A 27015-nucleotide genomic window follows, 5' to 3' on the forward strand; every position below is an offset into this window, starting at 1 on the left:
AGCTCCAGAATGCTGTTTTTCCCCTTTAAAAGGCAACAAGCAAGCTCTGTTCCTGAAAGCAAAAGCTCTGTGTATGTGCTGCAATGATCTCTAAGAAAAAAAAAAGTGTTTAGCTGCAGCAGAAATAAATCTTGCAAACTTTATTTATACTCTTTTTATTTAAATACTTTCTTGTATTTCAAAGGAAGATAAATAAGATACAGGAACTCAAGATTCCACCTGAGAGGATCGGCTTTCTCTTGGAAGAGTCGTGTTGCCAACAGCCTCCTGCTCCAGGCACATCAGTTGGTGAGGAGGGAAAGACTTGTCTTTTCATTTGGTCAAACCTGTACTTGCTATTCAAATTCTTCAAAAGATATTTAACCAGAATAATGCTGGGACTTGACAGAAGGCATACAAGGGACCCTCTTTCTCTGATTACAGGTGTTTTAGGTAAGATATGCAATACTATCCCTTTTCTAATTTCAGATATGGAGGATGGCATGGAGCTGTTATTTAAAAATGTGCTTATTAAACCACTGTCAAGCTTTCTTCCTGTAGGAGTCCTGTAAAATACCTCAAACAAACACAAAGATATTAGCAAAGCAGTATTTTCAGAAATTGCACTGAGGATTAATACTAAATTAAGGCCCTTGTCCAGAGGGTATATAATAGTAGATAAAGACTGTCAGACCCATAGAAATGAGGTTCCAAATTCTTCAGTTGAAGTAGAATGCTTTCCTTCTTGCAGTAGCATGCAAAATTTGCTGTGTGTAAGTTAAGGCACATTTATGTTATGATATTGTATGTAGCTTGATTATCTTCACCTGATCATGCTCTTTTGGAGGTCTCAAGCTGATGCCAGTGGCTCAAATGACAGTGAAGCACAGCCACTGTAACAAGAAGAAAAGGGCCCAAGGTTAAATTTAGTAAAAAGACTTGTAGCAAGTATGCATATTACCATTTCTTCAATAAAGTCAGCCTGTTCTTACAGAAGTAATTTTAGGATCTTTCCTGAATGATTTAAATTTATATCTCATTTAGGTCAAAAGAGTTTTGGGATGATTTGCACATTCCTCCTTTAGTTGCAGAAGTAAGTTATGTTCAGGTCATAAGCAAGTCAAACACAAGTAGGAGGGTACTTCTCTCTAAACTTAGTCCTTTCTGCAGGGCACACACGGTGCAGAAAGAAGCAGACAGGGACAAGACCATGAGTCACTACTGCACCTAAGTTTTACTCTGACAACAGAAAAAGCAGGGAAGAAGCCAAAATTACAGCCAGTACAGGGATAAGGGGCTTCTGGTCTGTCTCTTAGAGAATATATTGTGATGTAGGTACACTTTTAGAAGGCAAAAACTTTCTTAAGGCTGCTTACAAATACACAAGCCAGATAATTCAGCATATATGTGAATACACATAAACAGCTATAATCGATCAAAAGGGAGCAGGACAGACTCTACATCCTTCCCTCCCTTCCCCCAAAAGATGAAAACAAATGTTTTTGAGCTAAATGAACTTACATTAACAAGGTTCAACTCTATTGTTCCAGTTTTCTCAGTATCCAGTTTTTTAAACATTTCTGTGGTGAGAAGGAGATGACAGACAAGGGTGAATACAGGAACTAATTAGAAAGCCTTCCCCTTTCCTTGTGCTTCAGGATTGAAAGGGAATTTAGTCCCAGAATCTAAAACTTCACAGTGACCTACAGAAAGGCCCAATCTAAAGTCCCTGTGCAAAACCAAGACTGAACATTTTTAACATCTCTCTAGTATTCTTTAATCAACATCCCACTGTTTGCATGAAAGACTTGCAGTGATTCAGCAGCCTGGCCTAAAAGGCTGATTCCTAGATCTAGGAGAAGCATGCAAAGTGGGTTGCCAGATTTATATCTCAGTTTTGAATTTGTCTGAATACCTTATCCTGGACTTCTGGACAGTTATCCTGCTGCACATACAAAGTAACAGAGTCTGTCCAGTTATTAAGTGTGTACTCACTGAACAAGGTTTCGAGCCGAATCAAACACCGGACAAAATTATCGAAGTCAATGATGAGGTCTTTGTCAGCAAAACGAGCCACAATGATCTGATGTAACTGGCAGTTCAGTTTGAACCCTAAAAATACAATGTTTAGGATTTAAAAAAAAGAGAAAGAAAAAATTGCAAAACCCTCCAGCTAACAAAAAACCTCCAACCAACCTTACACACTACCAGAAATTCAATTAACCTCTTTTGGTTAAATTCACAAATTTTAAGAGTATTTACTTCATTTTCAAAACTCCCAACAACCCCTTCTGTTCTTGGAGTGATTTAGAGCTGTGAGTAGGCCACACGTGTTCTTCCTGCTTTGTGTGCTCCCACACCTGGACTCCTGTTTCCCGGGGGATATGGCCAATCGCTCCAGCTCATGGTCCTTCCCTGGGTGACAAGGGGGCTCCAGACTCAGCCTACTGAGACCTGAGATGAAGCAGTGGCTTTCTGTGGGCAAATGGGTCTCTCTTGTCAAAGAGAGTCTAAACACTGGTACAAACTGAAATGCTGCCTCATCTTACAGAGTGACAAGAGGGGAAAATTCCAGAGTGACCAAAAGTGGACAATAGGATGGCCTCACATGACCAGTAAGTTAATTTGGGATTGTATGGGTCAATGATATCTCCCTCCTAACTCAGACTTGCTTTTTCAGAGTTTGCAGGAGCGAACTGACTCCTAACACTCCTGTGAACATCACCTCTTGGTCAAGCCCCTTCCCTTCCCTAGGTCACATATCCCAGTTCTACCAGCTTGTGCCAAACCCACATCTACCCAGAGAGACTCACTGAAGGACAAAAGTATGCTGTTTCAAGACCAGACTGTTGCAGTTATTTGTGTTTTTCCAAAAGTTGATCACTAAAGAAAATAACTGCAAGCCTGTCACTACTTTGAGATGTTTTTAGTGAGCCTGCCTGGCAAGACAAAAGCCCAAACTGAGCATCTGAATCACGTGGAGGCCTTCAGGTCTGGGAACACAGGATGTCTCATCTTACAAGTGATATACAGGAGACTAGTGAGCATCGATTAACCCAGCTTGAAACTGATATAATCCTATAAAGGAACAGATCAATATAAATACCTGCTGCTTCCAGCGCCCTCCTCATCTCGTACGAGTTCATGGTACCGGATTGATCCACATCAATTTCCCTGTAAATTTTCTGCAAAACACAAAACCCAAAGGCAAACCTTGACAATAATTCAGAGCGTGGTTTGGCTTTTGTCAGAAGTGAAACATTTTTGAAATGCAGCCTGTGTGTAACTCAGGAGCATTTGCAATGTTGGTCTGAAGGACTTGGTGCCTGTGTTGATTTCATCTAAAAGCAGCTTTAGAAAGTCAGTCCTTTACTCTGGAGAATTCCTTGAACACCCATGGCACTATCACTACCAAAGTGGAAAGGCTGACACCAAACTCACACTTTTAAGTAGGAAAGTTAAATATTTGGATGAGAGTTAAAACCAGAAAGCCCTCCCAGAGTAAGGCAGGAAGAGAAGCAGCCTCTCCTTCAGCCCTTTACCCCAGCACCTGAAGGACTCCAAGGGACAAAACCTGAGGGACTGAGGACATACAACCCCTGCTTTAAGAAAGGAGATGTGTACACTGTATGAGGCAAATCAATCTAAAGCCACCTCTACATTTCTCTTTAAGAGGTTGCATCTTACCTGGTATTTCTGAATCTTTGTCCAGAGGGTGTAGAACTCCTTCAGTCCCAGTTTACCACTCCCGTCATTCTTCTCTGAGTTAAGGGAATTTGTTTGGAGGAAAGAAAAAGGGGTTTTCTCTCCCTGTGCCAAATTTACTTACAGGGGCAGTTGTGACTTAAAAAAAGTCTGTCTAAATCAGTAAGCTGATTAATTTAAACTGTGACCAGTTCACAAGATCTTTCTGCTCCCCTTTGCAGATCTCTGCCTTTCCTCTACAAGAATAAAAGAGCTGAGATGATGCCATTTTGTTCTGTGTAGTTGGTTCAACACCTGCAGTTACAGGAGCACAAGTCCTAAGTCTGGATTATAAACAGGAAAAGCCATAACCAAGCCTGCTATTTGCAGAATTTAAGTTTTTGTGCAAACAGCTAACAAAAGAACCTGGTCGTGGCATCGCTCCCAAAATCTGCTAAGGAGTCCCTATGGAATACCATATTTTACACCAAATTATAGTACAGCATCGCTTTGTGTTGGTAATTTTCCCTTTTTCTAACTCTGCCATTCAACTCTCGCTGCACAGAGAAGCTGTACACAACTATTCTTAGACTTGAACCTTCATCCTACACTTTTTCCCATATTCTGAGGAATAAAAGCTTCTAAAAGCCTGTGTACTCTCCACTTCCTGTATTAGTTTCCCTCATATTCCATTTGCTAGGTCCTTGTGGCTTTATGATGCACTTACCAACTCCAGCCAGATAACAGAGAGGTGAAGTGCACCCAGATGTGCACGTACAACTCTACAGCCAAGGCCATCCACTCCACGCTGAGAGCCAGGTGCCTTTTCCCAAACCACAAACACCACTTTGCCCCAGCTAAACTAGAACACAACAGCTGGGAAGGTTTCAAAGCAGATCATAACATCTGATAATGGATTTTCCTGGCTGCCTGGAAGAATGCACGTGTTATGGTGAGCAGTGATAGCAAGGGCCTGCTTTTTCAGGGGAATCAGGGTAAAAACCAGCTTCTCCATCTCAGGTGTCATTACTACATCAGGATGGACCCAGCAGGCAGCAAAGGCAGCTCACCTACTTCAGCACAAGCAGAAGAATAGCATCTAGGGATGGCCTTAAAGGATACATCTAACAGGTCAACCATTATTTTGCATGTCTCAGTACTAAAGCCATCAGTTTTAATATCTTGACCTGTAAAGAAAGAGCAAAAGACAGGAATATCATTGCATGCTGTACCACAGCACCTTCCTAAATAACTCATGAGCTCTCTAACAAGTGCAGACACACCAGCCCTTATTTCCTTCCATGAGATTGGTGGCTTCCTTCACAGATGATGAAGAGGCTTTGGGTGAAAGCAGCTGGGATGTTTTCCCCAAGCACACAGCCCAGTTAGTCTAGTTTGAAGCTGTGCTACAGAAGCAAGAGACAGAGATAAAAGCTTTCCTACCCTTACTGTCTACCTTCAAGTGTAAGTGAAGACTCCTGTGGACAACATAAACTTTTAACTTACAGAGGTCAGCAGTCAGCAGCTTCATGCAAGAGCTGAATATCAAATCAAGCTTGGTAATCAGCAATACCCCATTGCTAACTGGCTGGTGCACACAGACATACAACACAGTCCTGACCATCTGGATAAGATTTTACATAGGAAATTAAAGAGACACACTTCTCTAAGCACTTATTTCTTAAGCACTGTTTAATGGAAAGGAAAATAATGGTAGATCCAAGCTAGGAATCACTTTACAGAAAAAGTAGCCCAGAGCTTCAAAGTTTCTCCTCCTGCTTAGGGACACTGCAGACCATTCTCCGGCCTACTGTTTGAACCAGAGTGGTTCAATACTGAAGTAGCAGCAATACCTCCCTTGATTATTATCAAGCACTAATCAAATCTGTCCATCTTCCTGGTTGCCAATTCCCAGTGGCAGATGCTGGGATAAAAGACACCCATATGTACCCTGCCAAAGCACACATCCTGTGAAACACCTTCTGGACTGGCACAGCCCCAGCATTTCTGCAGCCCCCTGAAGCAGCAGAGGGAGCATGTGGCTGTGGCCAGATGGAGAGCCAAGGGCAGGTCTGGGGCAGAGCCCAGGGCTTTGACTCTGCCCAGGCTGGTGATGCACTCCCTGCTCCCACAGCCACGCTGGAAATCCGCTGGTGGCCAACTGAGGCTGCTGTTGGAGGAAGGTACTTACGTTTAGCCATGATTTTATTCAAGATGCTGCGCAGTTCAAAGGCTGAGATTTCTGCATCCTGTGGAAAAGAGGAAAACAAATTTTTTGCTGTGAGCTGCAGACACCACCTGCAGCCTCTGACTCCTTTGGGTAAGCTGGCCAAGTTCAAACATCCCTTGGAGTTCACTTCCCTTGGATGGAAATGCAAGCACTAAGCTCTCCCTCCTCCCATTCCCAGGAGCACCACCAATTCCCAGACATTAGCATGCCCAGCGAGGTGTGCCCGAGCCCCTGGGCAGCCCAGAGCAGCCTGGGGAGAAGGCACAGCCCAGCCCTCGAGACACCCTGTGCCTGCACCGTGTGCTCTGCCCCAGGACAGAATTAGGGCCCTGCAGAGATAAAAGTCGAGCCTGCAGTTCAAAGAGAACAAAGACTGTTCACCAGGAGTGCTCACAAATCCACTGGATAAGTAGATGGGTCACTGCACAGATTTCGGCTCGCACAATTATGCACACGCTTGAGATCTGACTCAGCACAAGAACTAAACTCTGTCCCAGGGAGAGGTGTCTCTCTTACCCACTCACCCGTGATTCCATTAAGATATTACCAGAAAAATACTCACACTTCCCGCTAGCTGTCCAAAAAGCCTTTTAAAGTTGGGTTCGATGTCATCTTCACTGATCTCGGTCTAGAATACAGAAATAGAGATGGGATGCCTGAGAAAGACTTTGTGCATTTCCTTGCCCCTAGTAAAACACAATTAAAATGGCAAAGTTGAAGGTAGTGTTTTTGCTATGATATTAATCAGTTTTATTTTCAGGGCACCTCAAAATGCTGGTGTTGCAAATGCTGCAAAAAAATCACACGTGGGGTACATGCATGGGTAGGCAAAACATCCACAGCTCCAGCAGGACTAAACATATGGTGAGCCACTAGTTACTCATGGAAACAACATCACATGCAAAAACACCCCTAGGGCTGAAAGCTGCACTCTTGGATTCCTGGAAAGCAAAGGGAATTTCCTGTGGCTCCAGTTAACTCTTCAGAGTGTACCTGACCTCCTCCACCTAGGAAGTCTGAGATCTGGAGAAAGCACGTTTCCATTACATGGCTTATGATATTTCCACTTGTTTGACACTCAGTTATGGATAGTGAAAGATCTTTTCCCAAAGTTCTTGATAATGCCTATTGAAAAACATTGCTCTGCACAGGGAACAGGCACTCCAACCCCAATTATTGACAACAAAACCATCTCAATTTAAAAAACATTTAAGTTGATGTACCTCTTCAAAACTGGCCTCAATTTCATCATCTATCACCCTAGAAAGATAAAGAAATCAATATTAAAATCAAAACAAGTCACTTTTCTGATGTTTTTCCTTCAAGCTTCAGTTACAGCGATTCTTTAAAATATGGAAATAATAACTGGTATTCAAAAGTTACTGGATTAATCGGTAACAGACACTGCATGCCACAGGAAAAGCAGTATTTTGCCAGCTATGGAAACACACTACAAACTGTGCAATGTCCTGCAGTCACAGACAGGATTTTGGGCCACATATAACTCTTTGGGTCATTCAGTGTCACTTAGCCCAGGACCAGGCTCTTGGGTGCAAATCAAACTTTATCTAGTCACTTTTTTTTCTTTTTTTTTTTTTTTTTTTTTCCTTTAAAAGAGCAAAAAGTGAGAGCCCTAAATTCTGATGTGTTTTACCCTGTCTCTCAGGTGCTGTGGGAGCACCACACCTACTTAAGCACTGCTAAGGGCCCATCCAAAGCTCAATGTGTCCTCACACAACAGCCATTCCAGTTTTCTCACCACAGCCCTAACATGCAGCAAATCATTACAGGACAGAAAAGGATTTTGCTTGCTTTGAATCAGGGAACTTAATACAAAAGATCCCACATCTCTTCCTGAGGTTTTAGTTCAGCTGTTCTTTAAGGTGTGACATCTAAATTTTTTCACGGTTTTACAGCTAACAGTGTGGTTTGAGCCAGTTCTGTTAAAATTCATTTTACCTTTACCAAAGGTATCATTTGGTTGAGCAAGTATCTGGAAATTTTTCCAAATTTTTCTCAACGCTGTGAGATCAGTTGTGGTGATCAGTGCATTCCCAGGCAACTGGAAGCGCAGGCATTTCTGTCTCCCAACAGGAGAGCCCAACCTGCCACCCCTGGGGCTTTCCTCTCTCCACAGACTTAACTGTACTGTAGCTCCCAGTTGCCTAAGGCCCCATAACTACAAATGTCTGCTCAGGCAGGGATAATTATGACAACAATAATAAAAAATTGTACTAAATATTATTACTTTTCCTCCACCATTTCTTCCTGCTAAGTTTACTCAAACTTTCCTTAGTTGCCCATGAAGAAACAGGGGCAAACAAGAACTGCCATGATCCCATCCATACAGGGTCACTGTGCATTCCCCCTTCCCTCCTGGAAAGTGGATGTACCCCATCCCTGGGCTGTTCCATCCTTCCATGCCTGCAAACAGGGACCAGAGGTCACCCATGTGCTCATACCACTCTCACACAAAAAGGTACGTACGTGGAGTTTGCATTTTTTTCAGAGAAGACCCGCAGACAGAAATCCCCATTCTTGTTGGGTTCAAAGGTGGAGGGCACGATGATATATTCTCCTGCAGGGAGCTTGAAGCGGTTCAGCACTTCCCGGAGGTTGATAAAGGTGTTTGATTTTTCTCTTGCTTTGGTGGTCAGGAAAAAGTTTTTGCTCAGATGAATATTCGTCTGGCCAGAAAACTTACACAAAGGAAAGAAAGAGGAAAAACCCACAGTCTGCATGCACTTGCATCCACAAATTAAAAATATAATAGAAATAACAATTAGCTATGTATGGGGGAGGGGGGCAGGGAAAGAAAAAATTGTCAGCTCGACAGTACTAAATGAGAAGAGAAAGGGAGTGAGTGCATCCCACCACAGGACTCCTGAGGTGTGGCTGCAAATGTATTTTGCAGATCATCACAATAAATCATTCAGGTCCTGCTTTTGTTTTGCAGATGATGATGGGTGTCTGAAGACCTCTGAAGATTCTCCCACCAACTGTTTTTCTTTAAAGTTATATGGCATAGGAGCCACGTCCCTCTGGTCCCCACAGCTGGTACCACCTGGAGACTGAAGCTTGGATCTGCCTCTGAGGTCAGGCTGCCTTAAGGTAGAGACCTCACTTATGGAGGGCTCCAAGAATAAAATAAAAAATTAAAATAAATATTTTTAGTGTAACATCTAGTGAAAGGTGTCCCTGCCCATGGCAGGGTCATTGGAAGTAGATGATCTTTAATGTCCCTTTCAACCCAAACCATTCTATGACTCTATGATTGTCCAGATTAAACTTTCCCGTGCAGTGTCTTACAAGTGGGCTATTTCAGCTCCAGGAACTCCTTGGTAATTCCAACATCAGGAATGTGCATGTTTCAGAATCCTCCTCCTTCTTGTCCTCCCAGATTTTTATGAATGCAAAACCTGTCAGACCTGCTGCTTTAGTGGGAGATAAAGATTTCCTTTACCTTCTGGGCAAAGGAAAAGTCATGGGGACTGGTAGGTAGGATCTCTTAAGGAAATGAGATTTTTCAACCACCAGGGTGTGAGCTGCATGGCTGACAGTACTGCTAAGGCATTAAAAAGGTACATAAGAAATTTAATTAACCAGTAGCACCATTTTTTTTCCCTGATGAAACCACATTTTACACAAAAGTAGCTGGTTTGAGCATAGTCTCAGGCACCATGGGGTACCCCAGCGGCTTTGCTTGCACCCTCACAGTACAGCAAATCCAATAATGGGTTCTGGATTTTCACCCCAGCATTTTGCTCAACTTCAGTCATTCCTCTGAGTAGCAACAGCTCAGAGGTGCCTGCAGCCCTCCCCATATTGCATAGGCAGTGCTGCATTGCCACTCCTCTCTGACCCCACAGGGCGTACTATTAGCTACCTGCAGGTAGAGACAGAGAGAAACTAATGAAGGTGGTGTGTGGGGAAATGAATATAAACACCACCTTGGAATATTATTCACGTGTCAAACATGAACTCTGTGCAGAGCTGGGAAAAGCAGATGTGCTGTGGGGGAGCAGGGCTGGGATAAGAGGCATGGAAGAGCTGCTCTGGTGAGTTTCTGCAGTACAGGGTATTCTTATCCCAATCCAAGACACTTTGAAAATGTAACACGGGCTCAAGGCCCTTTTGAGAATAAATGGCCTCTAAGTTTGGAGAGACACTGTGCAGTCATGTTGTCCCGTGAACAGGAGGATTCTCTCAACCATTTCTTCCCACAAGCCCTCCAGCCCAAACTCTGCACGCTGACCACCACCACAGGCTATATACCTCTGGGGGCACCTGCAAGGAGAAAAGGAGAGAATTACTTGCTTGTTGAATGGCAGCTCCAGGTCTACTTCTTTTCATTTGCTTAGCAGGCACATCCACACTTAGGAAAAAAAAAAAAAAAAAGCTTGAGGGGAAGGTGAATGTTGAGCCCACACCACACAATGCTGAGTGCTGTCTCAGCTCCATCCTGGAGGCAGGTGAGGCTCTGGTGGGGCAGCGTGGGCACAGTCTGACACAGACAAGCTGGTTGTGGCTTCCTGCTGTGAATCTCCTCCCTGCAGCCCACTATGACGTTTTTTTTTGGAGGCTCTATTTCTCTACTATTTCTTCCCACCTCTTCTTTCACCTTACTGCCCCTCTGACCTCTGCACCATCAGGAGAGGAGGTAGAGGCTGAGCAAGGCAATAAATACTGCAACTTCCTGTTTATGGCTTCAGGGGACTTAGCTTTGCTTTAAACCTGATTATCCTATGGGGACCAGATCCTCTGACAAGCTTTTCAAAGCTGGGATACTGATGAAACAAGCAGTTGTACATATTGCCTGTGGTTACAGAGCAACCCACAGACAAGATCATCATTCCTATTTTCACTGCCACATAAGCACCGCTGCTTTTCAGCTCTGTCCTGCTTCAGGAGCTACCATAAACACATCCTTGACCCTTCACTCAGCAGAAGGACTTTTACAGGTGTTTTGGTTTGTTCTGCTGCTGGCTTCACACTTCCCAAGGTAGAAGAGGTGTCCCAGCTAGGATCCCAACCCTACCACAGCTGCTCCCATTCTGCTGCTTTCACCACAGCCTGACAAGCGAAAGGGATTTGTGCACTTCTTATTTTTTAAATAGTTTAGAAGTAACAGAATATTATAGGTGTGAAGTGGCCTCTACAGGTGATCTGGTCCAACTCCCCATTCAAAGCAAGGTTGATATCAAAGTTAATTATTTTGCTCACAGCGACAGTGCAGCGCCTTTACCCTCTAGACCACCAGGGATTCCCGGTCGGGGCCACTCCCTGGGCAGATGGAGCTCATTAGCCCTGTAAGGCAATCCATCTACGTCCTGAGGACCTCGCTGCCACCGTCCAAGCTCGCCTGGCCCCAGCAGATGAACCTCAGGATTAAAGGGTGGGCTCAGTTCCGCGCACACTGTGTCTCACCTAAAAAATCCAATGCGCAGGCTGGAAGGTGTAAAGACCTTCCCCGGTTCTTCGTTCGCGAAGACTGGCCATTACTATTACTATTTACTTACTTACTATTTACTATTTTGCTCAGGACATTTTCCAGCCTAGGTCTGAATATCTCCAGGAGCATAGATTCCATTGTCTCTCTGGGTACCTGTCCCTGTGCTTGACTGCTATTTTTTGTGGAGGATAATTTTCTAAACATCTAAGTGGAATTTGCCTTGCTGCAGCTGCTGTCTGACTGATCATCTGAGTTTTGACTGAAAGCCCAGTCTGAGAACTGCACTACCCCGTTTATAGGTGGAATGAGCTTTCCTTTTCCTCCCATGCACCTGTACAGCCTTACTTGCCTCATAAATTGCAAAGCCAATGGTGTGCATGTCCTCTCCCATCTTCCTCTGCTTCCGCCGGTGCTTCTGAATCAGCCCAATGAGGAAAGTGCAGCCCCCCTCAGGATCATCAGGATCCTCATCTTCTTCCTCCATCTTGATTAAATACTGTGGATTTGTCCAGAAAGTGTCTGGGAAGTGGATTTATGCAAACTGCTCAGATGCTTCTTTGAAATAAACTGTGTTGATGTATGTGTCAGCTAGGACAGACATGGCTGTGACTTCAAAAATCAGCTGTAAGAAGGAAAAACTCCCCTTTCTCCCCCCACCTTTACAATCACAACATGATCCTCATCAGGGAGCCACATCTCCCAAACCCCTGCACTTTTTAGACATTAGTCCTAGATATCCCAGGTACATTCTCCTCCTCCATAAGCCACCCCAAACCATCTCCCAGAAGCTCTCACAGAAAGTACAAGTGAACAAGCAAAACATTTCTCCAGTTTTTCTTACTTGGGTAATTCCTGCAGCCCCCTGCAGTGGCTCCTCGCCTCCAGTTCCCATCCAGCTTCAGCAGGCTCCACTTCTTGTACCTGTCACTTGCCAGGGTGTCTGGAGTCAGGTTGCAGATCTCCAGGCGGGAGTAATGCCTCAAGAAGTCGTTGAATGCCATCCTGTGGGAGGCAATACCACTGGAAACGTCTCCTCAGGATGGACAGGTTTTCCATACAACCAACTTGCCTATCCTCCCTCTCTCTTACTGTGATTTAGCACCAGGATTTGGGGTGATTTTGTACGCTCATCTAGGAGAGCATACTTGGAGAGGTTACTTTGTGTGAAAAAAAACTGGGCAGATGACATTCCCTTCTGCCAAAATGGAAAAACCCAGTGGTATTTACCAAAATTCCCCATCTTCATGTCTCCTGGTCAGCTGCTCCCGCACCTCAGGGTCAACGCCACTCCAGTTTGGGCAGCTGAAAGAGAACTCCACATCAACTACAGCATATGGTAAAGGTTAATCCCTAATTTGGCTGTTCTGGCACAATGATTTCACTGTCCACAACTGCAATATTCCACATAATCTAAATGATAGCCCCTCCAGAACTCTCAAACCACTGTAGAATTCAAAACAGATGGACCCGATCTATAAGATAACTCACTTCTCAAATATCCAAGGTAAGGACGAGAAGCAGAGTTTTCTATCAGAAAGTGCTAAATGCCTTGACTAAGGCAGAGCTTTGTATTAGAAAGTCTCAGAATAAAAACCACCCAGCCACATAAGTGAGTAAACTCCAGTTTTCATTGCTAACAACAGAAATGGATTTTAAAGCTCTTTTAGAAAGTAAGTTTTCAGAAGCTCACCACTGAATACAGGCTGTTAAATAAGCAGAAACTACAGTGAAGTTTCTAGGAATCACCAACCAAATTCCTGCACCTTACATAAAGGCAGGTGTTTGCATGAAAGGCACCACATACTGTGACACCCACAAGGGAGATGACAGTGATGGGATGCTTCTCTCTGGAACAGTTCAGAGTGAACATCAAGACGTGACTTACAGAGGAATTTGAGGTAGGAAAAAAACAGACAACAGCAGAAACATGACGGCACCCCTGCAGTAAAAGCCTATTGGCATGTAAGCCATCGACTCACTTGTCGTTCCATTTCCCAGTCCACTCCACTTCCCCCCAGGGATTTCGGATTCTGATCAGCTTCTGCACTGTTCCTTGGAAGTTCACCTGATGTGATCAGAAGTCTATGGAGAGTTACTCAGGGACACAGTGTTGTGCTCCCTCCCACATCTTCTACAGTAATTAAAAAACATGACAGAGCAAGTATTTCGATGTTCCGCATGACAAAGTATAAACACAAACATGCACACATCTGGTCCAAAAGACACAAGTCAAACTGATTCTGAATGTGCTTCATGCACCCAAGCTTGTCCAGAGAAATTTCATAACATGCACAAACTAAAGTTCGTGATAAACAAAATGTTTGTTTTGTGCTGCAAAAAAATTACCTCTGATAAGAGTTCAAGCAAAGGGAATGTAAAACTGCTACAGGACTGCCAAAAAGCAGGTACAAAGAGATATTTCTCTAAGTCATCATTATGTATAAACTGCCTTTTTACGTTCAAATGCCTTTTTCTCCCCTCATTATATATTAGATGAGCCTGTCACAAGAGATGGGATACTCAGACTGGCCACAGCTCCTCAGCCCCTTCTCACACTGTGCCAAGGCTGTGGCTTGTCATCTGCTGTCTCTGCACACAGTGAGGCCAGGTCAAGCACAGCTGTTCAAATTTCAGTGGAAACACCCATTATTTCTGGGGAACACACAGCACTGATGTGAGGAAGGAGCTGGTGCACCTCTAGAGCTTGAAGCCAAGAAAACTGCAGAGCAGCAGCTATGCAGAGTCCAGAGATGACAGACACTCCAAGATGAACTATCCTTACAAAGTCTGCACAGATCTCCAAAGGAAAAGCCTGTTTGTGAATTAAGGTCAACAAACTCCCTCTTTACTGCTTTGCTGAGACAAGAGGACCAAATAAACACCCACAAACCTGCCTGTTAGCAGTTTGCTACATCTCACTCAAGTTTCTGAAACTTTTCAGAAAGTTTCAGAACCAATTATTGGCAAAGTAACCCCAAAAACTCATTAGACGTATAAGGACACCACGATCTCTTCCTTTGTTTTCGCTTGTCTTACCCTCAGCAATCACCCACTCTTCAGTAGGCACCTTGCATTCAAATACCATGTCCTGCTGAAAAGTGGTTTGGCAAGCACTTAAAAGACAATAATATATATTTTTCTTGTTTTGTGCACATCTCTCATCTCGTGCATTTAAGTTACAGTGCTGCCTGTTATGCAGAATCGAGTTAAAGGGCCTGCTCACCAGCAGAGGGTAGTGTGCCCTCTGCACAGAGCTGCCCACTGCCCTGCTCACTGGGAAAAAGCAATGTTTATGGAAAAATAGGGTTTTTTTCAGCCAGACCGCCAAGAACACAAATTTCTGTTTATCCAAAACACACCAACTCATTCAGCACTCCTTCAGAAAGAGGAGACTCAAAACCTGATTCAGCAAAATGCAAAAGTTCTGGGTGACACTCCAGAATTTGCAGTTAGAGGTGGACTTGTGGCTGCCACACACAACGCCCCCGTGGGGTGGCACACCTACCTCCTCTGCCCCGGTGACCGAGTAGGCGTGTCCCTTCACCAGCTTCTGGGAAGTGACTGCCTCTGTCTCTGCTGCACTGGTGATCTGGAGGAGCAAAGCGCATCGGTGAGCGTGGCTTCCCATGTGCAGGGGATCCAGCAAAGGAAAGCTTCCCCCTCCAGTGGAGCTTTCATCTTCCTGGCAGGCTGCAGGGGTGGTTTAGCTGCTGCACAGAGGCAACAAGAGGGATCAGCACGACAGAGTGGGGAAAGGGAACAGGAGCACTGGAGCTCCAGGGGCCATGCTCATGGCAAAGGGTGCAAACCAGAAGCCCTGCACCACAGGAGAGCTCCCTCTTGGCTCCAAAACACTTGGTGTGGTGCATCCCCTCTTCTGCATCTCCAGTGGGGATATACACAATAAACTCCATATTCTCAAGGTAACTGGGAAGAAAACAAGGAGTGACTGGCCTGAGGCTACCTAGGCATCACCAGGGATCACATCCAGGTCCAGCAAGCCCCAGTGCTTTGCTTCAGGGTTATAATACTCCCTTCAGCTCCACAGCAGGTTGGGAGGTTGTCTTTGCTTTCCCCAGCACTGCAACCCTGGAACCTGCCATGCAGGGAGCAAGGCTGAATTCTGGATGCCACTGGAACCTGAAGGCACATCACCCTCTCGCTTTTTCATGGCCATTAGAATACTTGGGCAGTCTGGCCTTTAAACACTGCAGAGAAAAAGTCACTTCTTGCTAGACAGCAAAGGTTTAACCACCTATGAAACATACAGCTATCACTGTCTTCCCACCGTTTCAGAAAGTGTGTGATCTCTAAACAAGCATATTGGAAGCTTAAGATAAACAGAGAGGATGAGATTGAGCAGGCAGGATTCCTGCTGTCAACTCAGGTCCTATTACTGCCCTGCAATATATTCTCCATGTAATGCTTAATCTCCTTGTCCTTGTTTCTCTCACGGAAGAGAAGATTTTAGAAGATTTTTTCCAAAGGCTAAACTCAGTAACAAAAAAATCACACTGCAGAAACTGCCAGTACTTATCAACCACACAATACATTTACTCTCCTCCACCTTCAACAAGAGATTTGTACTGTGGGGCAAAAATCCAGATGTCAGATTCTTACCTAAGTGCAAACAAGTAAAACAGGCCTCAAAAGTACCATGAAGTCAAACACTGACACTAAGCAAGTACTTTTCCTGCTGTGAAGCTTCCCTCTCCTGGGACTCTGATTTAACTTGAAAAATGGGAGGAAACATTTACATTTATATTATGAATGGAGCTCTTGTAAACAATTTACCTTCCTTTTAGACACAACTAAGATGCAATCTCATTTGGGAGGAGGGTGATTAACACAATAACAATACCTAGACTCATTTCAGTAAGGCTAAAAGCGATGCTGAATCCTTGCAGGTAGGGCCAAAGCTCCTCTTTTCCTTCTCATGCAGGTTCAGCTTTTGTCAACTTGTTTTCTCATAAATCCTTTTAAGACCTGGCAACAGTTTGAGCCTCTCTGCTTCAGATTTTCTGAGAACACATTAGGTGCAACTTTTGTGTCAAAAAAGCTACAGCAAGGCTGGAGGTTGCATCTGAGAATCTGCAGGAGCCATTAGCAGCAGCTTTCTGTCCAAATCTACTCACCCCCACCATCCTGCTGCCAAGCTACAGGCCTTCTCAGGATTCCTAATGAGTTCCCTGTATGATTCATTATCATGAACTTAAAAAACAGCAAAAGCTCTAGGTCTCAAGGAAGAACCACAAAGGAGGCAAAGGGCTTTTATTAGTAAAGTCCACGTTTCAACCTAAGCCCCATGAAGAGCACGTGCCTGAGTCACATTGGTGGGTCAAACTCTCCAGGCACAAGCAGAGCAGAGAAGCACAGCAGAGGGGACCTGCATATGTGTGCAGTTCCTGTGGATGGTCCCCCACCAGCTGCCTGCATGCACAGCTGAGCGCCCAGCAATGAGCCTTCTAACTCACATCAATGGAGCAGCCAAGGAGAGAGCCTTTCTGGAGGGCCTTCTGAATGATTTTGAAGAGGTTGGGTGGTGCCGTCCGCAGCTCGTACCATTCTGCAATTCCACCGGTGAAGTCCTCGAAACCTTCGGTGGTGGTGCCCCCAGAAAGGGCCTCATACGATCCATTCAGCCTGCACAAAATGAGGGACATGCACAACCATCATGCTGCCTGCTTTCCTCTTCTCTCACACACAGTCATCAGGTTTCCCTGTTCTCCTCTTCTCTTCAGTAGAGGTACTCAGTGTGCCAAGTGTTATGGCATTTCTGCTTTCAACAGCAGCTACGAATTACGAATGCACTCTCCATTTAACTTTGCATCTTGTACTTGGAAAACTCAGTGTAAAATCTTATACAATCATGGATACAGGTTGCAGGTTCAATCATATCAATGACAAAAATTATGCTATTTGAAGAAAAAAAAACATTAAAAAAAACCCAATCAAGACAAAGCATTTTGCTTCTTGAGTCCCACAGTCTTTTAATCTCCTTAACAATTATGGGTCTGATTTTCAGATGATCTAAATTTCTTAAGTAAATTCAAAATAATAATGTCAGAGGAAAGAATTCCTCTCTGGTCAACCCAAAAACAGAGAGTGTCTTTTGCCTCTAACATGGACCTGAGCATGTGGACTGACGCACTTTGCACACTGAAGCACTGTAGCTTCAAGCTCTCACAGGTACACAGAACACAAGAAAGAGTTTCCCAGGCCCTGGTGACAGGAGACCACTCTAGGAACAGCCTCACCATGAGATGCAAGAGTTACTTTTTTTGGCTAGCAACACAGCCAATACTATGGCTACTTGTCTTAGGCACCTTTAATGAAACAACGTTTCATTAAAGCAGCCATTGTGGGATACCCCAGAAGCTGTAAAGGGTAATAATTAGGCTGACACTTTAAATGCATAGTATTCATACAACTGAGGATGCTACGGGGAAGCAGAGATTTGAGTAGGGTGAAAGCCTGGCCTGGACTCACTTGGCATAGGCCTTCTCCAGCAGTGCGCTCCAGAACTCGCTGCCCTCCGCCGAGTGCACGAAGAGCAGCTCCCCGTTCTTGGTGGGCAGCCTGTCATCCACCACCACATCCACCCACTCCCCATACTGCCAGAACTGAAAAGAGATCACAGATACCTTGTCACCACACCACACTGTGCACTCCATCACCAGGAGCTTTATCTGCTAAGGCAGATTTCCTAGAGGAAAAGCAATCTCCCTTCATCCACTCTGTTCAGGGATGCACGTACCCAGCTGGTTCTGCTGATGGAGGGAGGATCACAAAGACCGCCCCAGCTCTCTGGTTAATGGTCTTGTTCCTTCCACCACCATCACCCCTCTTAGCTGGCTCCCTTTTTCTGTCTGGCTCTTTGACGTCCCACAAAGCCATTCCAGGAAACCCCACACACAGAGACACAGCCAGTCACTGGTTCCTGGCCAACAGCATTGGGGAGAGAAGCCTGTTTTCCACATACCTGAAAATGGAAAATTCCTGCATATTTATCCTGGAAGCTCTGGTCTTTGGGAACAACACGGGCCAAAATTTCTTCATTTAGGGTGAGAGAAGCAATGGCAGCCAAGAGCCAACAGTCCCCTGTACAAACAAAAGAAAAAAAAATAGGTTCAATATTCAAACTTTATTCTTTAGGTTTTGCACTGCATAGGGTTTGTGCATTATAACCAATAAGCCCCTAAGATGGGACATGATGATCCCTCCTACCACCTTACCTCTAAGACAGATCAAGTGCATGAACACAAATACCCTCCAGTTGCAGGCAAGTGTTTCCTCAAGATCAAAGTCATTTAAAAACCCCCAAAGCAGGCGCTCTTCTGATCTACCACCACAGTTATCACCCACTGGGATTATTTGAAAGGGTGCTTACATGTTAGGAAGCAGCATGGGGAAAAAGGCAAAGAGCCTGTGGGCACATGCAGGCACTCAGGGGTGCAGTTTCTCCTCAAAAGGACAGTGTTTTCTCAAGCAGGGGCTGCATTCATTTCCCTCCTCCAAGTTTAATAAATGCCTGTTGCTTTGCCATCCAGAGACCTGTCCTCTGGACAAGCTCCCTTTAAGGTCTCTTGCCAGCCTCCCTCCAAACAGGAGCTCCTTTCACCTTAGACATTTCTAGAGGCTCTTGCTGGAGGCCTCTCTGTCTAGTCCCACATTTCATCTCTGGCTCTAGTCACCAGAAAGACAGGAAAGGCCTGAAGGCAGGCACTGTTTCACAGTCCCACACACCTCTTCACCCCACCTGGGACGGAGCCAACATACACTAAGCCAGCACACCACAGCTCCAGGGCACAGGCTGCCTGGACAGTGTTTTTCCACACCATCTCCTGCCATGCAGAGGGAGGAAAGAGACCACAGCTCTATAAACATTATACCTCTATTTCTGTAATTATTTTCAGAACCCAGTGTTACTTTAACAGGGCAGTTACCTTTCTGCTCAGCCATGGGCTTCCTGCAGCCTGTTAGCAAGGCAGAGATTTACAGACCTGGATGATCCCCTGACTGCTACAGTCCAGCACAAACCCCCTTGTTAGCATTACCAGATCCACTGTCCCTTTGCTTTGTGAACAGAGTGTAGTCGGTATTACACATCAGATCCCTCAGAATGGTACTGGAGGATTGCAGGTGGAAGCAGCATGAACCAGCTGCAGCTGCCAGCAAGCCAGAGCCCAGCAAAGCAGCAGTCCCTAGACAGTCTTATCTCTCCCATAGGAAAAGGCTCAGAGCCTGTAAGTGAGAAGCTGGGATCCAAACGGGAGAAAGTCTCAGGGCGAGTTAACTCTAAATCAGCCCCCAAGGTCCACCCTGAGGCCCAAATCCATCACTGCTCAGACACCATCGTCAGGAACACAAGCAACCTGCAGCTCTCTCCAGGTTGCCCTTTGCTTTTCATAGCTGACCCCTAGCAGCATCCCCTATGAATGACATCTGTCCCATGGTCCTTTTCACAGTTCATGAAATAGAGAAGATATGAAATTGCAGAACAATTTCAAAACCCAGGGTGCTTTTACTGTTTCATTACCTAGAGGGGAAGAACTGAACATAAAACTTTCCCTTCCGCCCAGTCTCTGGCTGCTTGTACTGCAATGAAAAAATCACTGTGTCAGAGTTTTCAAACAGGAAAGTCACCTTGCCATTCTGCTTTGACAGGTTATGAAGCAACAAGGATGTTCCCCTCCCTCCTCTGTGACAGCACATCCATCTCACCCTGCCAAATGGGAACTCCCCTTACAGCCTCCTTCAAGGTGCTGAGACTCTCTTCCCTGGGAGCTGTGTATCCTCTGCTGCTGTAGTGCATCCAGACATAGTGCCACACACCACAAAGGTGCTTGCAGGGAAAGAGATTGGGGTCAGAAGGTATTAAGGGGCATTTTGAGATGGGTTAATCTATAATTATGGGTCCTCTCTCCTCCAGTCACGCAAGGGATTTAGCAGCTACCCTTCACAGCAGTTCTCATGGAGTATCTGAAGTTGGAAGGAACCTGTAGGCATGAGACAAGTCACAAATATACAAACTGGTATGTTAACGTGTCTCATCTCACCACAGAGACCTAATAACTGATAACCTCAGAGAGGGGCCTGTCCGAGCACCTGAACAACTGCAGCACAAACCCCATGCTCCACAAGGCTTTTACAGACAGATTTGTGCGACTCAGAGGTAAAACAAGTCTCATGGGTCTTCTCAGACCCATGCTCCAAGAGAACCCCAGAGTATCTGACATTGATGTCACTGACCTCAGAAAAACCTTGTTGATTTAAATTAGTGGCAAGTCTGGCTCAGAGGGTGGCTGTCTCACTTTTCTTTCCAAGAAATATCAGCATTTCTATTCCACACACAAGGCAGGGGCTGGGCACGCAGAGAGCAGCACACAAAGAATAAATGAACAATTCAACATGACCACAGTATCCCAGGAAGCCTGGGTCAAGAAGCTGATCAGGCATCTAGATTAAGAGCATACACCCTTCAATGATATAACACATCTTTGAGTCATATTTCCCCTGTAGGTAAGAAACACAGGAATTCAAGGAGAAACTCTCCCCAGAGGACCTCTACGCCAATAAGCAGAGTCTATAAAGAATTTCCTTTGCTTTCTGGCTGCTTCATCCATGCAGACTGAAACAGCAGACTCTTGTAAAATCTCTTGGTTGAGAGTCTGACAAACACAGATCATAATTCGGACTACTCTGGGCAAGGTCTTCTTGAGGTTTAAAGGCAGATGCAGCATACATGGGAGACACCTCATCCTTTGGTTTTCACATTTAAAAGTGCTCAAGAGTCAAGATATCATCTCGTCCTTTCTGAACAGCCATCACAAAAAGTAAACTTGATAATTCAAAGCCTGGATGAGAACAGATCTGGAGTTTTAGCAAGCGCTAAGTAAGAAGGAGCAGGGTCTTTACCAAATAGTCCAAACTATTGGTAAATAGAACTGGTACTTCTGCAAGGTTCTTGACAGTGACTTTCCTTTGATAGAGAAGGAAAATTAAGAAGAGGGTAACAGAGGTTAATTATAAACAGAATTTGAAAGGAGCATTAGCAAGGCTAGGTTAATCATAGAGAACTTTTGTAAATGAAAAACAGGTAGAAAAAGGTTATCAGAAAAAGGAATAAAAAACAGGCTGTGAGTTTACTTGTAGCATATATTTATATGAACAAGAAGTACCATTTTTTCCTGTCACGCTTCCTTTTTGCCATTTTCAATGTTTTACTTCTTATTTCTATACCCCTATCTCTGCATTTACCTAATTTCCAGCTACAACCAGAACGTTAGGAAAAAAAAGGTAATTGCAAGGCACACGTAAATAGCCTTAAGGGCTTAAAATTGGTCATTCCAGAAAGAAAAGACAGGCAAAACACACCCAGGAAGTGCCTGAAGGGCTGTAAGCAAAAGGCAGCTCCTCTGGACACTGCACAACCTGTGTAAAAATATGGAGCCAAAAAAAAAAAAAAGAACATTCTAACGTACATTCTGCCAATCATAGACTAGTCACTATTTTAAAACATTCATAGCTATAGATTAACAGCTACTGAATGTATTTGTATTAATACCACGTGAATCCAGGAAGCTTTCTGGTTAGAAACATGAGGTTGTGGCAACCCACTGACAGTGGAGTGGTTGTCAGCCTGAGAAAACAATGGATCTAATTTCCTAAATTCACCTTACTCAATTAGTTATTTTTTCACACATTTTTATGTAAGGAGGAGACACCTGCATCTAAACAGCAGATGAGAGACACTGTGCTGTTTATGCTCCAGTGTTGTGATACCATGGTGACATCCCCTCCAAAAAAGGCGGTTAAGGGTGAACAAGGTTTTTCTGGTTTTGGATCCTCCCCCCTGCTGCACTGAGTCACCACATCCCATGTGCTGCTATTTGCAGCCAAAAAACATCACTGACTTCAGATCTGATACTGCAAAACTAACTCCAAATACGTGCCTTTAAAAGTTTCACCTAAAAAGAAAAAAAAAAAACAAACATCCAACAAACCAACTAAAACTCCAAACTTTTCTGCACTGATGATCAGATATGCCTTATATGCATCACAGTATCATACAGCCCAGGTCAAAAAACAGTAAAACAAATGTATGCACCTGACCTATAATAAAAAAAACTCTTGGGTTAAAAGGAATCTCTGCTCATTAGCTGAGCTGTTTGGTTACACATCCCCTGCCAAGAAGCCTGTTGCAGCACTGATGAGTACATGTGGTTTGGATGCCTCACCTGCTCCTGCAGTACTCCCAGATGTTCTGAAAGGCTTAGCAACAGCAGTGAAGCTCCACATGGCTACAAGTCTGTTGCTTTGGGATCAAGCCTTTTGGGAGATAAATAAGGCTACAAAAGCTTCCTATGGAAAAAACTCAGCATAATGAAAAGTACAGGTTTTCAAAAGCACCTGACATCTTCCAGTGCAATCTTCTCTGTAACATCCTAAAATGTCATGGGACATCAGTGTCAGCACACAAAATTCAAGTAAATGGAAGCTAAAGCACGTGTATTGATATAAATGCTGGTGTCAGATGAGATGATGACAAAAATTTTTAAAAAAGCATTTGCACAGCACATCTGCTAGCCTCACTGTGTAAAAAGCAGGAATTCCATGCATGCTCTTAGTAACTCTGTAGCAATACAGAGATAAGATCAACAGCATCTAATTTTCAATCAACCACAGGACTGTCACACAATACCAAAATGCTGCCCAGATTCATGGAAAGACAGTGGGGCAAGTCATCACAGTGCTTAGTCATGGCGAAAACATTAAGACAAACAAGAGCACTAACAACCTCCAACTCAAATATAGTTTTGAGGAGGTAAAATAATACCAGCTGTCAGTCAGCTCACATCCTTTGGTGATACCATACAACCTCACGGGAACATCTCACTGGTTAAAGACCAGTAAGGCAACAAATCCATTTATCAGTCTAAAACAGAGTTTGGCATTAGCAACAGCAACTTCCTAACTTGAAAATGAAGTTACAAATCTTTCATTCCCGTGCTCTTGCTGCCATAGCACCTTGAAAAGTTGGAAGCCTGCTGATGGCAGGAAGCAACTAAGAGCCCTCAGAAACCAGCATCTCTACGAAGTGCCAGATGTTGAAATGGCATTACAATAAACTCTCATTTCAAGTTCAAGAACTCCATAGCTGTAAAGTTTCACAATAAAAAGAGAAGACGGATGTCTGGCACGTGTGTTAAGCACTGGGACAAGCTTTATGCCAAAACAGTCATGGTGGGAGACATAATATTGGGTGGAGAGGGCACGGGAAGGGAGCTGGTGACATGCCAACGACCGATGACACAGCAGAGCCTAAGCCATGCCACAGATGGTATTGGGGCATGAAGAGAATTAAGTAAATAATCTAAGTATTTTTACTCTCAGAGCTTTTTACACAAATTGTACCTAGTTGTCAAAGCACAAACCTTAAAAGCTTCTGAAAGAAATCGCAAGCACAAAGCATAAGCTTCCCTGTCTATGTTTGGACATGAAAACACAAATAGCAGCAGGACTAGAAACGAAGAAGCCACAATGTGGCTAATATTACGCTGTTTGAAAGCAAACAAACAGTACAACACAGCACGTATTAGTCATATTTCCCTGCACCAAGACCTTTCCCTCAACTGTGATGTTTATTCCAAAACCCTCTCACTACCGCTATAGTAGAAATAAATAGGAGCCTACTGCTTTCACTTCACTTTATTTCTTCTCATGTTTATGCAGACATTCTCCTCACCAGCCTCCATGATGCCTTCTGGGTGGACAGGCACAGCGGCACTTGCCTAAAACCCCCTCTGGCAGACAAGCCAAGAGAGAGGCTTCCAGACCGGGATAGCTGTGCACAAACAGCCAGGCTAAGCCACTCACTGCCAGCTGTCTCCTGGGGCTTCCCTGCAGCTCCCAGGGGTCCTCCAAGAGAGCCTGACTGAGGGGCTGCCATTGCACAAACTGAGCAGAAGCCATGGCAAAAGCTTCAGCTCACAGGCTGGCCCATCCCTCCTGAAACATCCACCTTGAGAGCTGATGACCAGCAGGGAATCCCCCATACAACTTGTTTTCCCTGTACTGAGTCTGTCCAGATTTCAGGGGGTCCCCCCTGCTCAGCAGCACTCTCTTCCACTGTGGAAAGAAATGCCCCACTGTGCATGCAACTGCTCTTCTAAGCAGTTGTTAGAGGCAGAAATTAGTCAGTCTGCTTTCAGGCACATGGATGTGAACATGAAAGGAACTGGTCATGATCAGAAAAGTCACCAGAAAAACATTCTGTGTCATCCCTGCTTGGTGCATGCAGAAAGGCTGTGCTCAGTGGCCAAACGCACAGGGTCCCTACCTGCAAATGCCAAGGAAAGGTGAGAAAGGTTTGAGTTGATGTGCGTAGAGGTGGTAGGATGCAAAAGGACATATTTGCAGAGTGAGTTACAGCCTAGTATAAACCATGGTGTCCTGGAGCAGCAGCTGCATGGAAAACTCAGCTTCCTGGCTCCACCTTACCTAAGGCCCCTTGGCAGATGTCAGTGCGAGTGGCTCCACCTGCTATGAACTGGGGGCTGGAACACAGCTCCTGGGAACAAAACAAGCCTCGCGTTACATATAGCCACAGGTAAGGGAGGCAACAAGGCCCCACCTGCAGCAAACTACACAAGCCACTGACCACAGCAGACGAACACCACAGAGATGGAGCAGGTCAGGAATGAGGGTGCGGACACTGGCACACCAAGCACAGTGAGAGGGGGAGCGGGTGACCAAAGCTTGTGGGCAGCCATCTCACTTCACAGAATGTGCCAGGGCGTCCACTGCATTTTCACACACGTGTGCACACCACTCCGCTATTACCTCCCCGCCACTGACTACGTCAAAGTCTTTCAGCAGCGCCTAGGCACCCCGGAGTCCACCTGACCCCACAGCTCCCGTGGCGGGCTGGGAGGCTTCGGCAGGAAACCACACGGTGGTCAGCTCAACGCTCTGCTGCTAAGGGAAAGAGTAAACCCAGAGCGACAGCCCAGAACGCTGCCCAAGGTAAATGGTTTGTCCACACGGAGGATGGAGAGGGAAACAGCCTTTCTGCTGTCTTTGTTTTCCAGACAGAACGTCACTCTGCCAGCCCGTACCCGCGTCAAAGGGAAGCCTCCGGTGCTGTGAGCATCCGCAGCTTCACAATCCCGGGATTCTGCAGCCCGGGGAGGCTGCGGGAGCGGGTCTAAACCCGAGATTGCAGGCACCGCGCTCGGCAGCCACGCCCCGACCCGCCGCCCTCGCACAATTAAACCGAGTTTATGGGGGGAGGGGGAGGAAGAAAAGTCGGGTGACAGGGCGTTGCTGTGGAATGATGCTCCCAGGATCCCTCCCGCCCCTCCGCCGCCCTACCGTGGGTCTGCGCCAGACGACGCCCTGAGTCTTGGCAGAGCGGGGCCCCAGCTCCCGGTAGCCGAGGGCGGCGGGGCCGGCAGGGAAGGAGGGGTCCTGGAAGAGCCGCCCCTCCTCCAGGCACTCCCGGCGCAGCGCCCCGAAGTGCTGGCCCAGGTAGGGCACGGCCTGGCTGTGCCGCCCCGCGCCCGCCGCCGCCGCCCGCTCCTTCGCCACGGCCTCCGCTATCCCCGCCATCGCCCCACCACTGCCGCCGCCCCGCCACTGCCGCTACCGCCCCGCCCCGGCACGGCACGGCACGGCACGGCACGGCACAGCCCCGCCCGACCCGCTCTGTCATACTCCCACCTCCAGCGGGGGCCACGCCAGACCTGACGGCATCCCCCGCTTTGCTAGAGTCCCTCCACACCAGTAGTCACTGACGAAGAAACTCCCCCTCCCGCTCTCCAGCTCCCTAGAGCCGCAGAGAACATCCCCGCCATGCAGCTGGGCGCCTCATCAGTTCCGCATCTGCGCCAGCCCCGGCTCCCGTACTGCCATATGGACTCATCCATTTAAAAACACCAATATAGTCTGTGTAAAAACTAGAGCTAGCCCACTCGAAATCTGCGCGTTTAGAAAAAGACGAAGGGGAAAAAATCTATTATGAGTATGATACAAATATACCCCATACTGCCACCCTGTTACAACCTTGAACACAACAGTGATCGCTTATAGCTTGATTTGCTAGTGGTAACCAAAGCACGTGTTGCCGTCACTGCCGGCGGGGAACAATCTACAACCCCTGCCCAGCCCGAACCGCACGCAACGAGTTCCCCCCCAACACGCACCCCCGCCATACACTGCGGGGAAAAGGAGTGTCTCTGTTTTGGCAGAGAGCTGCTGCCAAGAACGGCTGAAATGCTGCTGCTGGCACCCGGATAGTACAGCAGCCCTCCAAGGGAGAATTCAAACCATTTGTTTCATATTTTAGGGCTGACTCAGGACGTGCTGGGCACCATGCAGAGGCTGAGAGCCCTTTGTGCTGCACCCACTGCCCGTGCTGGCTGCCCAGCTACCTTGGAAGGACTTTTTGCATGTTGTATCCCAAGCGCTGGATGCACAAAACAGTGGTTTGGATCCATCTTATCTGAAAAAAAAAAAAAAAAAAAAGAACATTATTGTTTGAAAAATGCTCAAAGAACCATAAATTGCCCAGCTGTACCATTTGCTGAGATGTGGTGGGAAGTTTTCCTTAAAAATTATAAATCAAAAGTTTTCTTCATTGCTGATACATGGTGCTCCAATGCAGTGT

The 27015-nt window shown here is 45.7% G+C and overlaps 1 protein-coding gene across 1 annotated transcript; it reads right to left on the reverse strand.

Annotated features, from left to right (window-relative positions):
* Positions 1-139: 139 nt before the first annotated feature.
* On the reverse strand, positions 140-25958 carry CAPN2 (calpain 2). The gene is made up of 21 exons (XM_027911443.1): positions 25722-25958; positions 24849-24918; positions 18328-18446; positions 17835-17968; positions 16820-16988; positions 14851-14934; positions 13325-13410; positions 12573-12647; positions 12187-12347; positions 11695-11864; positions 10169-10180; positions 8381-8592; positions 7117-7153; positions 6456-6521; positions 5855-5912; positions 4786-4850; positions 3667-3735; positions 3086-3164; positions 1975-2091; positions 1501-1559; positions 140-872 (listed from the first exon to the last, which is right to left on the reverse strand). Exons 1-21 carry the CDS (start codon positions 25956-25958, stop codon positions 849-851), a joined length of 2103 nt encoding a protein of 700 aa, XP_027767244.1. The 3' UTR covers positions 140-848.
* Between the last annotated feature and the right edge of the window lie 1057 nt (positions 25959-27015).

Source organism: Empidonax traillii, unplaced genomic scaffold, assembly GCF_003031625.1.
Source record: "Empidonax traillii isolate 1590-97213 ecotype Southwest subspecies unplaced genomic scaffold, ASM303162v1 scaffold31:size1920502, whole genome shotgun sequence".
In the NCBI taxonomy this organism is placed as follows: Eukaryota; Metazoa; Chordata; class Aves; order Passeriformes; family Tyrannidae; genus Empidonax; species Empidonax traillii.